Here is a 12,729-nt window from a genome sequence, read left to right as displayed (position 1 = left end):
CTCCAGTATTTATCTCACTATCAGACTCCAGTATTTATCTCTCACTATCAGACTCCAGTATTTATATCTCACTATCAGACTCCAGTATTTATCTCACTATCAGACTCCAGTATTTATCTCACTATCAGACTCCAGTATTTATCTCACTATCAGACTCCAGTATTTATCTCACTATCAGACTCCAGTATTTATCTCTCACTATCAGACTCCAGTATTTATCTCACTATCAGACTCCAGTATTTATCTCACTATCAGACTCCAGTATTTATCTCACTATTAGACTCCAGTATATATCTCACTATCAGACTCCAGTATTTATCTCACTATTAGACTCCAGTATTTATCTCTCACTATCAGACTCCAGTATTTATATCTCACTATCAGACTCCAGTATTTATCTCACTATCAGACTCCAGTATTTATATCTCACTATCAGACTCCAGTATTTATCTCACTATTAGACTCCAGTATTTATCTCACTATCAGACTCCAGTATTTATCTCACTATTAGACTCCAATATTTATCTCTCACTATCAGACTCCAGTATTTATCTCACTATTAGACTCCAGTATTTATTGTCACGGTTCAGACAGACGACAAGAGGACCACAATTGCGTCACACCAGAAAGTTTATTTAAACTTAAGGGGAAAGGGATGTAGGGAGTGAGTGAGGGCTCCAGGGGTTATCCCGTCCGATGTGCTGGGTCTGTGCCTCCCCCCAGTGGCAGCGATGCGTCCCGATGGCCGCCGGTGGTTGGTGGTCCGAAGTCCTGGGGGGAGGAAAACACAGACACATGCGGGCGGATGAAAACAGGCAGAAGTACAGTTCAAGGGAAATCCAAAATACGTAGTAGCAAGGCAGAAGGCTGGTCAGAGTTACCGGGATTGAAGAGTAGTCAGAGTCGTAATGGCAGAAGCAGGTCTGGATCTCCTGAGGCAGAGAGTATCCAAAAAACAGGCAGGTCCGGGGTCACAAAACCAGGAGGTGAGCCAGAAGCGCGAGCAAACAGGTTCCGGGTGTGAGCTTTGCAGAGAGTCTGACAAAGGAGAGCTGAAAGACAGGGCTATAAATACTGGGAGAGGTTAGTGGGTAATGCAGCGCAGCTGGCAGAGTAATTAGAGCCGAGCAGAGCAGGGACAGGTGGAGCTAGTTAGGCTGAGTAGAGAGAGAGAGTGGTGAGCAGAGTGGAAACAACTTAAGGTGGTAACCCAGTGGAGTGAGAGGGCTCATGACAGAACCCCCCAGGGACGGCCCCAGAAGTCCCAAGAGCAACACCACGCCGGGCGGAGGAGGGGAGCCGGAGGAGGGGCTAGAACTCCTCCGAACGGTTCGAGCGAAACGTCCTCATCCTCGGAGGAAGCCGGAGGGCCGTGGTCGGGGAGATGGGACAGGTCGAGACAGGATCAGGCACAGGACAGGAAGCCGAGCGGGCAGGACGGTTAGGGATCCCTCTGGGGCGGCCCCCTACGGATTGCAGGTTGATCAGGATGCCGTTGGTGGAAAGCGGTGATGAGAGTCCTATCCACAATCCGACTAGCTGGCACCCAGGTCCTTTCCTCAGGTCCATAGCCCTCCCAGTCAATGAGGTACTGGAGACCCCTACCCCCTCCGTCTGGACCGCGGCGGCGGACGGTGTAAACCAGACCACCATCGGCGAGCCGTGGAGGAGGAGGACAAGGCGCAGCAGGGACCAGCGGACTCCTGGCCAGCAGGCAGGGGCTGCAGCAATCCAGCTGGGGGCTGGCAGAACGACTTGTGTTGGTTGCAGATGGGGCAGGCTTGGGACGATTCCCGTACATCCTTCCTCAGAGAGGGCCACCAGAACCTCTGGGCGAGCAGGTTGTAAGTGCGGGTGGAGCCAGGGTGACAAGCTAGGCGGGAGTCATGTCCCCACTGAACGACCTGGGACCTCAGGTCTTCGGGGACAAAAGGCGGTCAGCTGGGCAAGTGCTGGGACCTGGCTGGTTACGGAGAGCCTCCAGCACCTGTTCCTCAACAGCCCAGGTCAGAGCTGCAACGATGCAGGGACTTGGCAGAATCGACACGGGTCCTTGGAGGGGTCAGAGCGGAGTTAGTCGTCCTGCCGGGGTGTCCCGGCAAGCAGGCAGGTTCGGTGGCAGTCCTCTCCCACTCCTGATCACCCCGGTCACCCAGTCGAGCTGAGGTTGTGCGCGGCGGAGCCATGGGTAACCCAGGATGAGGGTTGGCCTGGAGAGGGAGCAGGTGAAACTGGATAGTTTCTTGATGGTTTCGGACAGACCCATCGAGACCGGGGCCGTGACATGAGTGACCGATCCGAGTAAGTGTCCGTCCAGTGCCCGGGCAGGAATAGGAGGTGTCAAACGGAGGTTCTCCAGTCCCAGTTGGCGTGCCAGCTTGATGTCCATTATGTTGGCTTCGGCGCCCAGAATCCACCAGAGCAGCCAGGGTGTGAGTTGAGTCAGGGAGGCGGAGGTGAACTTGCAGCAGGGGTTTGCGGTCGGAGGACTGGATGGTCATTGAACTCAACCGGACTCCCCCTATGCCCGGTGAGCTTCGGCCCTTTAAAGGGCAGGTTACCACACGATGTCCATCACCTCCACAATAGAGGCAGAGGTTTGAGGTGAAGCGTCGCTGGCGCTCTGCAGGAGTGAGAGAGGCTCGCCCAATCTCCATAGGCTCAGACTGATCAAGCTGACCTGGGTGAGTGGCAGTAGATGACAGGAGCCCAGTCGGATCTCTCCGAATGCCGGTAGTAGGTGGACCTTGGCGCCCCCCTCCACGGCGACGGGTCTGTATCCTACTGTCGATCCTGACAGTCAGTGCGATGGCTTCATCAAGAGTGGAAGGCAGTCCATGGGAGACCAACTCGTCCTTGATATAGTCAGCCAAACTATGGAAGAAACGCGTCCCACCAACGATGGTGTGTTCCAAGAACTTTGTCTAGCCAGGGTTCGGAAGTCGATGGAATGGTCTGCGACTGTACGTCTGCCTTGTCGAATACTGAACAGTTCCCGAGACGCCTCTGCGGTTGGGAATCCAGGTCAAACACCTTCAGCATCTCCCTCAGCAACAGGTCGAAGGTTGCACATGCGGGGGTTTGACGTTCGAACTCTGCTGTTCCCCAGAGTCGAGCTCGGCCCGTCAGGTGAGTGATGGCATACCCAACTTTAGCCCCTCCGTGGCGAAGGTCCTTGGCTGCAAGGAGAACTGAAGTCGGCAGCTAGTCAGGAATGGCCGGACCTGGGTTGAATCGCCGTTGAACCGCTCGGGGGTTTCCAATCTTGGGTTCGAAGCAGCGGCTGCAATGACCGGGGCAGGTAACTCGGGGGCAGGGCTGGTGGGCAGACTGGCTGGGGTCAGGTTGGTGAGGAGTTGAATGATCATGGCGAGTTGTTGTTGCTGCTGCTGGGACTGCTGCTGGTGCTGCTGGAACTGCTGATGCTGTTGGTGGCCGACCTGAAGCAGAGAGGAGATGACGCCGCTCATGCGGCCTAGCTCTCTCTCAGTGTGTTCCAGGCGTAGCATGGCGGTGGGTTGCTCAGGCTCTTCGGTTTCCATGTCGGGGGAAGTGTGCGCTGAGTCCATGATGGTCGGATCGTACTGTCACGGTTCAGACAGACGACAAGAGGACCACAATTGCGTCACACCAGAAAGTTTATTTAAACTTAAGGGGAAAGGATGTAGGGAGTGAGTGAGGGCTCCAGGGGTTATCCCGTCCGATGTGCTGGGTCTGTGCCTCCCCCAGTGGCAGCGATGCAAGGTCCCGATGACGCCGGTGGTTGGTGGTCCAGAAGTCCTGGGGGAGGAAACACAGACACAACGGGGCGGATGAAAACAGGCAGAAGTACAGTTCAAGGGAAATCCAAAATACGTAGTAGCAAGGCAGAAGGCTGGTCAGAGTTACCGGGATTGAAGAGTAGTCAGGAGTCGTAATGGCAGAAGCAGGTCTGGATCTCCTGAGGCAGAAGAGTATCCAAAAAACAGGCAGGTCCGGGGTCACAAAACCAGGGTGAGCCAGAAGCGCGAGCAAACAGGTTCCGGGTGTGAGCTTTGCAGAGATCTGACAAAGGAGAGCTGAAAGACAGGGCTATAAATACTGGGAGAGGTTAGTGGGTAATGCAGCGCAGCTGGCAGAGTAATTAGAGCCGAGCAGAGCAGGGACAGGTGGAGCTAGTTAGGCTGAGTAGAGAGAGAGTGGTGAGCAGAGTGGAAACAACTTAAGGTGGTAACCCAGTGGAGTGAGAGGGCTCATGACATTTATCTCACTATCAGACTCCAGTATTTATATCTCACTATTAGACTCCAGTATTTATCTCACTATCAGACTCCAGTATTTATCTCACTATCAGACTCCAGTATTTATCTCACTATTAGACTCCAGTATTTATCTCACTATCAGACTCCAGTATTTATCTCACTATCAGACTCCAGTATTTATATCTCACTATCAGACTCCAGTATTTATCTCACTATTAGACTCCAATATTTATCTCTCACTATCAGACTCCAGTATTTATCTCACTATTAGACTCCAGTATTTATCTCACTATTAGACTCCAATATTTATCTCTCACTATCAGACTCCAGTATTTATCTCACTATTAGACTCCAGTATTTATCTCACTATCAGACTCCAGTATTTATCTCACTATCAGACTCCAGTATTTATATCTCACTATCAGACTCCAGTATTTATCTCACTATCAGACTCCAGTATTTATATCTCACTATCAGACTCCAGTATTTATCTCACTATCAGACTCCAGTATTTATCTCACTATCAGACTCCAGTATTTATCTCACTATCAGACTCCAGTATTTATCTCACTATCAGACTCCAGTATTTATCTCACTATCAGACTCCAGTATTTATCTCACAGTATCAGACTCCAGTATTTCAAACCTCGTCATTGTCTCCAAGTTACCGCCCGACCTGAATGTCTCTGAACAAGGAAACTATTTCTATTTTTTTAAGGTAGGCTATAAAGACATGGATCTCTAAAGTCACTTGCTATTCAATTAAGCGGCACATCTATCTTATCAACACCCACAATGCCTTAGCAGCCCACTGGCTGACCCAACCCCACACTCCAGTCCCATCTAAAGGCAGAGATTGGGTCGTTTTTTAACTGTAGAGTATCCCTTTTATACATAGTGATTCGTAAAACAATCAATTTGTTTTGCTGTTTGTTTGCTTGTGTGGAAATTAGATTTCCAGTGATGGTGTGTTTCTAGACTTCTACTGTGTGTGAATGAGCAGGAGGCAAGCATTGTTACTGTGCAAGTGGGAAAGACTAGGCCAGACACCCACGGCTCTACAGAACCATCTTGTGGAACACATGTTTCTATCACATTGATTTGACACAGACATTGATTCCAAGTCTCCTTAATTTGATGTTACGGTCTACCCTACAGCTTCATTTATGTTACGGTCTACCCTACAGCTTCATTTATGTTACGGTCTACCCTACAGCTTCATTTATGTTACGGTCTACCCTACAGCTTCATTTATGTTACGGTCTACCCTACAGCTTCATTTATGTTACGGTCTACCCTACAGCTTCATTTATGTTACGGTCTACCCTACAGCTTCATTACGGTCTACCCTACAGCTTCATTTATGTTACGGTCTACCCTACAGCTTCATTTATGTTACGGTCTACCATACAGCTTCATTTATGTTACCGTCTACCCTACAGCTTCATTTATGTTACGGTCTACCCTACAGCTTCATTTATGTTACGGTCTACCCTACAGCTTCATTTATGTTACGGTCTACCCTACAGCTTCATTTATGTTACGGTCTACCCTACAGCTTCATTTATGTTACGGTCTACCCTACAGCTTCATTACGGTCTACCCTACAGCTTCATTACGGTCTACCCTACAGCTTCATTTATGTTACCGTCTACCCTACAGCTTCATTTATGTTACGGTCTACCCTACAGCTTCATTACGGTCTACCCTACAGCTTCATTACGGTCTACCCTACAGCTTCATTACGGTCTACCCTACAGCTTCATTACGGTCTACCCTACAGCTTCATTACGGTCTACCCTACAGCTTCATTACGGTCTACCCTACAGCTTCATTTATGTTACGGTCTACCCTACAGCTTCATTTATGTTACGGTCTACCCTACAGCTTCATTACGGTCTACCCTACAGCTTCATTTATGTTACGGTCTACCCTACAGCTTCATTCACGGTCTACCCTACAGCTTCATTTATGTTACGGTCTACCCTACAGCTTCATTACGGTCTACCCTACAGCTTCATTACGGTCTACCCTACAGCTTCATTTATGTTACGGTCTACCCTACAGCTTCATTACGGTCTACCCTACAGCTTCATTACGGTCTACCCTACAGCTTCATTTATGTTACGGTCTACCCTACAGCTTCATTTATGTTACCGTCTACCCTACAGCTTCATTTATGTTACGGTCTACCCTACAGCTACGGGATATGGCAGATATATTTTATAACCTATTTGATGCAGTCCTCCATGCAGGCATGTAACCGCACATAAAAAGCTAGCTCTCTACATCAAATGTAATTTCCCTGAAATGCTATCGGATTGCTGTTTCTTTACAGCATATTTGATGATTTCATAAGAGTACCCAGCGCCTACGCTGTCTGCATACTCAATGTCTCCCAGGAATGTTGGAGCAGAATACAAAAAAAATTGACAGAGGAAGGTGAATGTGAATAGTAATGGTTTGATGGATTTTGTAATGCCAACACCTCTGCTTTCAGATGTGGTATGTATCTGAGTGACACTGAGACTTGTCTTACATTTTGCTCCATAAACTCTTTAAAGGGGTTGAAGTTGAATGGAGACATGAGTTTAGTGGTAATGTAATGTATAGGTATAGGACCGGTCGTGTGTGTGGGTTTGAATCTACTTCAGAGGATGTCACCTTTCACATGGAAGAATGAATAGGTTTCACTGGGAGTCCAGAACTGTGGGAGTCCCTTCAGAAAGGATTCACACCCCTTGTTGTGTTACAAGGTGGGATTAAAATTCATTTCATTGTACAAATAAAAAGAAAGAAAAAAAAAAATGTCAACAATCTCCACAAAATACTCTGTCAAAGTGGGGGAAAGAATCTAACATTTGTAAAAAAAAATATATATATATAGATATAATAATTTAAACACTAATACAGTGCATTCGGAAAGTATTCAGACCCCTTGACTTTTTCAAAATGTTGTTATGTTACAGCCTTATTCTAAAATGGATTAAATAAATAAAAAAATCCACATTAATCTACACACAGTACCCCATAAATGATTTTTTTTTAATGTTTGCCAATTTATACAAAATAAAAAACAGAATCACCTTGTTTACATAAGTATTCAGACCCTTTGCTATGAGACTCGAAATTGAGCTCAGGTGCAACCTGTTTCCATTGATCATCCTTGAGATGTTTCTACAACTTGATTGGAGTCCACCTGTGGTAAAGTCAATTGATTGGACATGAATTGGAAAGGCACACACCTGTCTATATAAGGTCCCACAGTTGACAGTGCATGTCAGAGCAAAAACCAAGCCATGAGGTCGAAGTAATTGTCCGTAGAGCTCCGAAACAGGATTGTGTCGAGGCACAGATCTGGCGAAGGGTACCAAAACATTTCTGCAGCATTGAAGGTCCCCAAGAACACAGTGGCCTCCATTATTCTTAAATGGAAGAAATTTGGAACCACCAAGACTCTTCCTGGAGCTGGCCGCCCAGCCAAACAGCAATCAATGGAGAAGGGCCTTGGTCAGGGAGGTGACCAACAACCCGATAGTCACTCTGAAAGAGCTCCAGAGTTCCTCTGTGGAGATGGGAGAACCTTCCAGAAGGACAACCATCTCTGCAGCACTCCACCAATCAGGCCTTTATGGTAGAGTGGCCAGACGGAAGCTACTCTTCAGTAAAAGGCACATGACAGCCCGCTTGGAGTTCACCAAAAGGCACCTAAAGACTCTCAGACCATGACAAACAAGATTCTCTGGTCTGATGAAGCCAAGATTGAACTCTTTGGCCTAAATTCCAAGCACCACGTCTGGAGGAAACCTTCCCTACGGTGAAGCATGGTGGTGGCAGCATCATGCTGTGGGGATGTTTTTCAGCGGCAGGGACTGGGAGACTAGTCAGATTGAGGGAAAGATGAATGGCGCAAAGTACAGAGAGATCCTTGATGAAAACCTGCTCCAGAGCACTCAGGACCTCAGACTGGGGCGAAGTTTAACCTTCCAACAGGACAATGACCCTAAGCACACAGCCAAGACAACACAGGAGTGGCTTCGGGACAAGTCTCTGAATATCTTTGAGTGGCCCAGCCAGAGCCCTGACTTGAACCCGAATGAACATCTCTTGAGAGACCTGAAAAATAGATGTGCAGCGACACTCCCCATCCAACCTGACAGAGCTTGAGAGGATCTGCAGAGAAGAATGGGAGAAACCAAGCTTGTAGTGTCATACCCAAGAAGGCTGTAAGGCTGTAATCGCTGCCAAAGGTGCTTCAACAAAGTACTGAGTAAAGGGTCTGAATACTTATGCAAATGTGATATTTCCATTTTTTATTTTTAATAAATGTGCAAACATTTCTAAAAACCTGTTTTTGCTTTGTCATTATGGGGTATTGTGTGTAGATTGATGAGGGGAAAAAAACAATTTAATCCATTTTAGAATAAGGCTGTAATGTAACAAAATGTGGAAAAAGCCAAGGGGTCTCAATACTTTCCGAATGTCTTGATTACATAAGTATTCAACCCTTAAGTCAATACATGTTAGAATCACCTTTTTCAGCGATTACAGCTGTGAGTCTTTCTGGGTAAGTCTCTAAGTGCTTTGCACACCTGGATTGTACAATATTCTTTTTTTAATGACAAGCATGATGCAGCCACCACCATTATATTTTTTAATTTTTAATTTATTTAACTAGGCAAGTCAGTTAAGAACAAATTCTTATTTACAATAACGGCCAAACCCAGACGACGCCCTATGGGACTCCCAATCACGGCCGGTTGTGATACAGCCTGGATTCAAACCAGGGGGTCTGTAGTGACGCCTCAAGCACTGAGACCACTCGGGAGTTGTGTTGGATTTGCCCCAAACATAACCCTTTGTATTCAGGACATAAAATTCACTTATTTGCCACATTTTGTGCACTTTTACTTTAGTTTCTTGTTGCAAACAGGAAGTATGTTTTGAAATATGTTTGTTCTGTACAGACTTCCTTCTTTTCACTCTGTGATTTAGGTTAGTATTGTGCAGTAACTACAATGTTGTTGATCCATCCACAGTTTTCTGTTTCGACTGAGGGACATTACAAAAAATGGTGTGTGTGGGGTGAGGTAGTGATAAATTCATTTATACATTTATAATTACTAGGTTTTGTTATCTGTTTTAACAAACCTTTTTTTATTTATTGTATATTGTTTTTTTTTGGTGTGGTTTTCATATCAGCCCATAATTCAAAAATTGTTAATCACTATTATTGCACACAGAGTCCATGTAACTAATTATGTGACTCGTTAAGCACTTTTTTACTCCTGAACTTATTTAGGCTTGCCATAACAAAGGGTGTTGAATACTTATTGACTCAACACATTTCAGCTATTCATTTTTTATTAATTTGTAAAAATGTCTAAAAACATAATTCCACTTATGGGGTATTGGTATTGTGTGTAGGACAGTGACAACAAAAAATCTGAATTTTAATCCATTTTAAATTCGGGCTGTAAAAAACAATGTGGAAAAAGGCTATGTATGTGAATGCCTGTCCTCTCCAGATGGCCTCTGGCTCTGTCACTGCTCTCTGGAGGAACTCTCCCTTCATTCCTGGAGGCTGTTATCATGAACACATCTGTTGCTGCGATTCCCTCCAAAAACAAGCAGTCGGAGTCAAACACACTGCCACTTCTTCTCTGGTGGTTAACAAGCGGGGGATCTCAGCTCAGAGGGCAACAAGGCTTTAGTCACATAGCTGTGAGACTGTACAAAGCTTATCTTATGCCCAGACGAATGAATATCAGACAACACAGCTTATCCTCTTTAAAATGTTTCCCTTCGTAGTGTTGATAGCTGTCTAGAAGATAGTATTTACACTTTCTCTATCCACAACCTTTTTCTTTCAGGGTTTGAGCTCTTCTCTCGTTCCCACCCCTCCCCTCACTCATATTGCAGCCAGGTATCATTTTTTTACATTTACATTTTAGCCATTTAGCAGACGCTCTTATCCAGAGCGACTTACGGGAGCAATTAGGGTTAAGTGCCTTGCTCAAGGGCACATCGACAGATTTTCACCTAGTCGGCTCGGGGATTAGAACCAGTGACCTTTCGGTTACTGGCACAACACTCTTAACCACTAAGCTACCTGCCGCCCCCCGTATCAAACCCCCCAGGCAGTGCCCTTTGGTCTTTCCTTACTAGTGGGCTTGGGAGTGTCACAGGTATGATAATGAATCTATTGTGGCTATCTTGTGAAATGCTCACACACCTCAATCAGCTTAAAAATGGATGTCAATTCAATGAGACATTGATGTTTTTGCTGAATCTTGGTTAACACACTACTTGACACCCAGCGTCACAGCACGTTACGACATGGTCATAACCATGTCATAATATGTCATAACGGCTGACATTACCTGTCATAACCTGTCATAACATGGTCATGGTCATGACACATATATTTAGACCTGTTGTGACATATATTGCATTATTTTATGGCTGGTTATGACACCTACATAACCGTGTCAAAACCCACAAAAACCTAATGTACCACAAAACATTCCATTACACCATAGCCTACTTGTCAACAGTATGTTTATGTTATATAATAGTTTCTGAAATTGCCCATGTTAAATTGGCATTGTAATTGCACACACGTTGATGTCAGACATGCACCTACCCCGAAATGCTCTGTTGCTGATGACTGGGATGAACGCAGGAGCAGAACAAGACCTCTTTTTGACTGATGACTGGGATGAACCTCTTTTTGACTGATGACTGACGTAAGGGCATGCACGTGATAGGCCTTTCTGGCTTACATGATTCTGATGGTCATAATGCTTCTTGAAAAGTGTATTTTCTACAAGTTATTTAAAATATATGATGATGAAGAAAAACTTCTTGGCATGTTTTTTTTTTTTTTTTTTTTTTGAATAAATGTGGGTTTTGACACTCTTATGTATGTTTCATAACCAGCCATAGAATAACGCAATATATGTCACAACAGGTGTAAATATATGGGTTATGACAGCTTTTATGACCGTATTATGACATGGTTATGACCGTGTTGTAACGTGTTATGACGCTGGGTGTCAAGTATAGTGTTACCGAATCTTGTAATGCACCCAAGACTAATTCTGACTGCACCAGGGTTCTAGAGAATAAGCCTTATGTCAAAGGTCAACCTGACCAACATGGTCCTCTGTAGCTCAGTTGGTAGAGCATGATGCTTACAACGCCAGGATAGTGTGTTCGATTCCCCGGGGGGCACCCGTACGTAAAATATATGCACACTCTATTATTAGTCTCCCTTTTGTCACTCTCTCCAGGCCACGGACAAGAGGAAAGCTCTGGAGGAGACCAAAGCCTACACCACCCAGTCTCTGGCCAGCGTGGCCTACCAGATCAATGCCTTAGCCAACAACGTGCTGCAGCTGCTGGACATCCAGGCCTCACAGATGTGCCGAATGGAGTCCTCCATCAATCACATCTCTCAGGTCAGCACACACAGTCTGATTCTCTTGCTTTGCACGCACACACACACACACACACACACACACACACACACACAGCTGTGCAGAATCAACCACTTCTCTCAGGCCAGAACACGTGGACACCCTCACCCACCAAACCACAGCTAAACTTGAAGAGCTTGACATAGAAATAGAACTACAGTTTATGTTCTCTTAGTCCATGTTGTATAGGGTGCCTTTCTTTCTTTTTGCAGTGACTATGGTGCCTTTATTGATTAACTGTGTGACTGACTTGAGTGTTTGTACGAAGGACCGATTCTCTGCGCCTCCACACACTCCCTTCTGTTTCTCTCTCTTTCCTCACGCATACACAGACACACCGGGTTTTCTTTTAGGAACATTTTGGTGGCGGACATTGTGACCGGCAAAATATTTAATTTACCGGACATTTGAAGAAATTTACCGGACATCCAAATGTATTAGGGCGTCCACCCACGGTGCTCAAAATCACATTTAGATTATTGTAGTTAATCTTAACAGAATAGAAATTAGCCTGTAAAGTTGTAATAAAATAAAGTAGAAACATTTTAGTATACTAACATGACAGGTTTAATTGAAAAGCAAAACATTACCGTTGCGTCTTCATCCCTGCTATAAATCATAAATGAATATAAAAAATAAAATAAATGTGCATATTTGAGAAGTCGCCTTAGGGGTGTACTCACATTTAATGGCTGTGTGTTGTGTTATTTTGAGGGGACAGCAAATGTACACTGTTACACAAGCTGTCCACTCACTACTTTACATTGTAGCAAAGTGTCATTTCTTCAGTGTTGTCACATGAAAAGATATACTCAAATATTTACAGAAATGTGAGGGGTGTACTCACTTTTGTGAGATACTGTACATTTGCTTAGGAGAAGTCGCCTGCACACTAATAACACACATCTTCAAAAATATAAATGTTTTATAATATAATTTGTGAACGACCTCTCCTATAGGCTATTTGAATGAACATTTTGATTAATAAATCACAAAACACAAATGTT

General features: G+C 45.2%; 1 protein-coding gene across 6 annotated transcripts in view; it reads left to right on the top strand.

Moving 5' to 3' along the window:
- The window catches only part of LOC121549735 (abl interactor 1), a 118,062-nt gene that overhangs the window by 27,035 nt on the left and 78,298 nt on the right, over nt 1-12,729 (top strand). For all 6 annotated transcript variants that reach the window (XM_045210389.1, XM_041861586.2, XM_041861584.2 and 3 more), the window contains exon 2: nt 11,537-11,704. In XM_045210389.1, coding sequence (XP_045066324.1) covers nt 11,537-11,704 — 168 coding nt within the window. The remainder of the gene's footprint in view (nt 1-11,536; nt 11,705-12,729) is intronic.

The sequence above is a fragment of the Coregonus clupeaformis genome, chromosome 34 (genome assembly GCF_020615455.1).
Source record: "Coregonus clupeaformis isolate EN_2021a chromosome 34, ASM2061545v1, whole genome shotgun sequence".
Taxonomy (NCBI): Eukaryota; Metazoa; Chordata; class Actinopteri; order Salmoniformes; family Salmonidae; genus Coregonus; species Coregonus clupeaformis.
The sequence above is the reverse complement of the archived record's forward strand: the minus strand, read 5'-3'. Positions and strand labels throughout refer to the sequence as shown.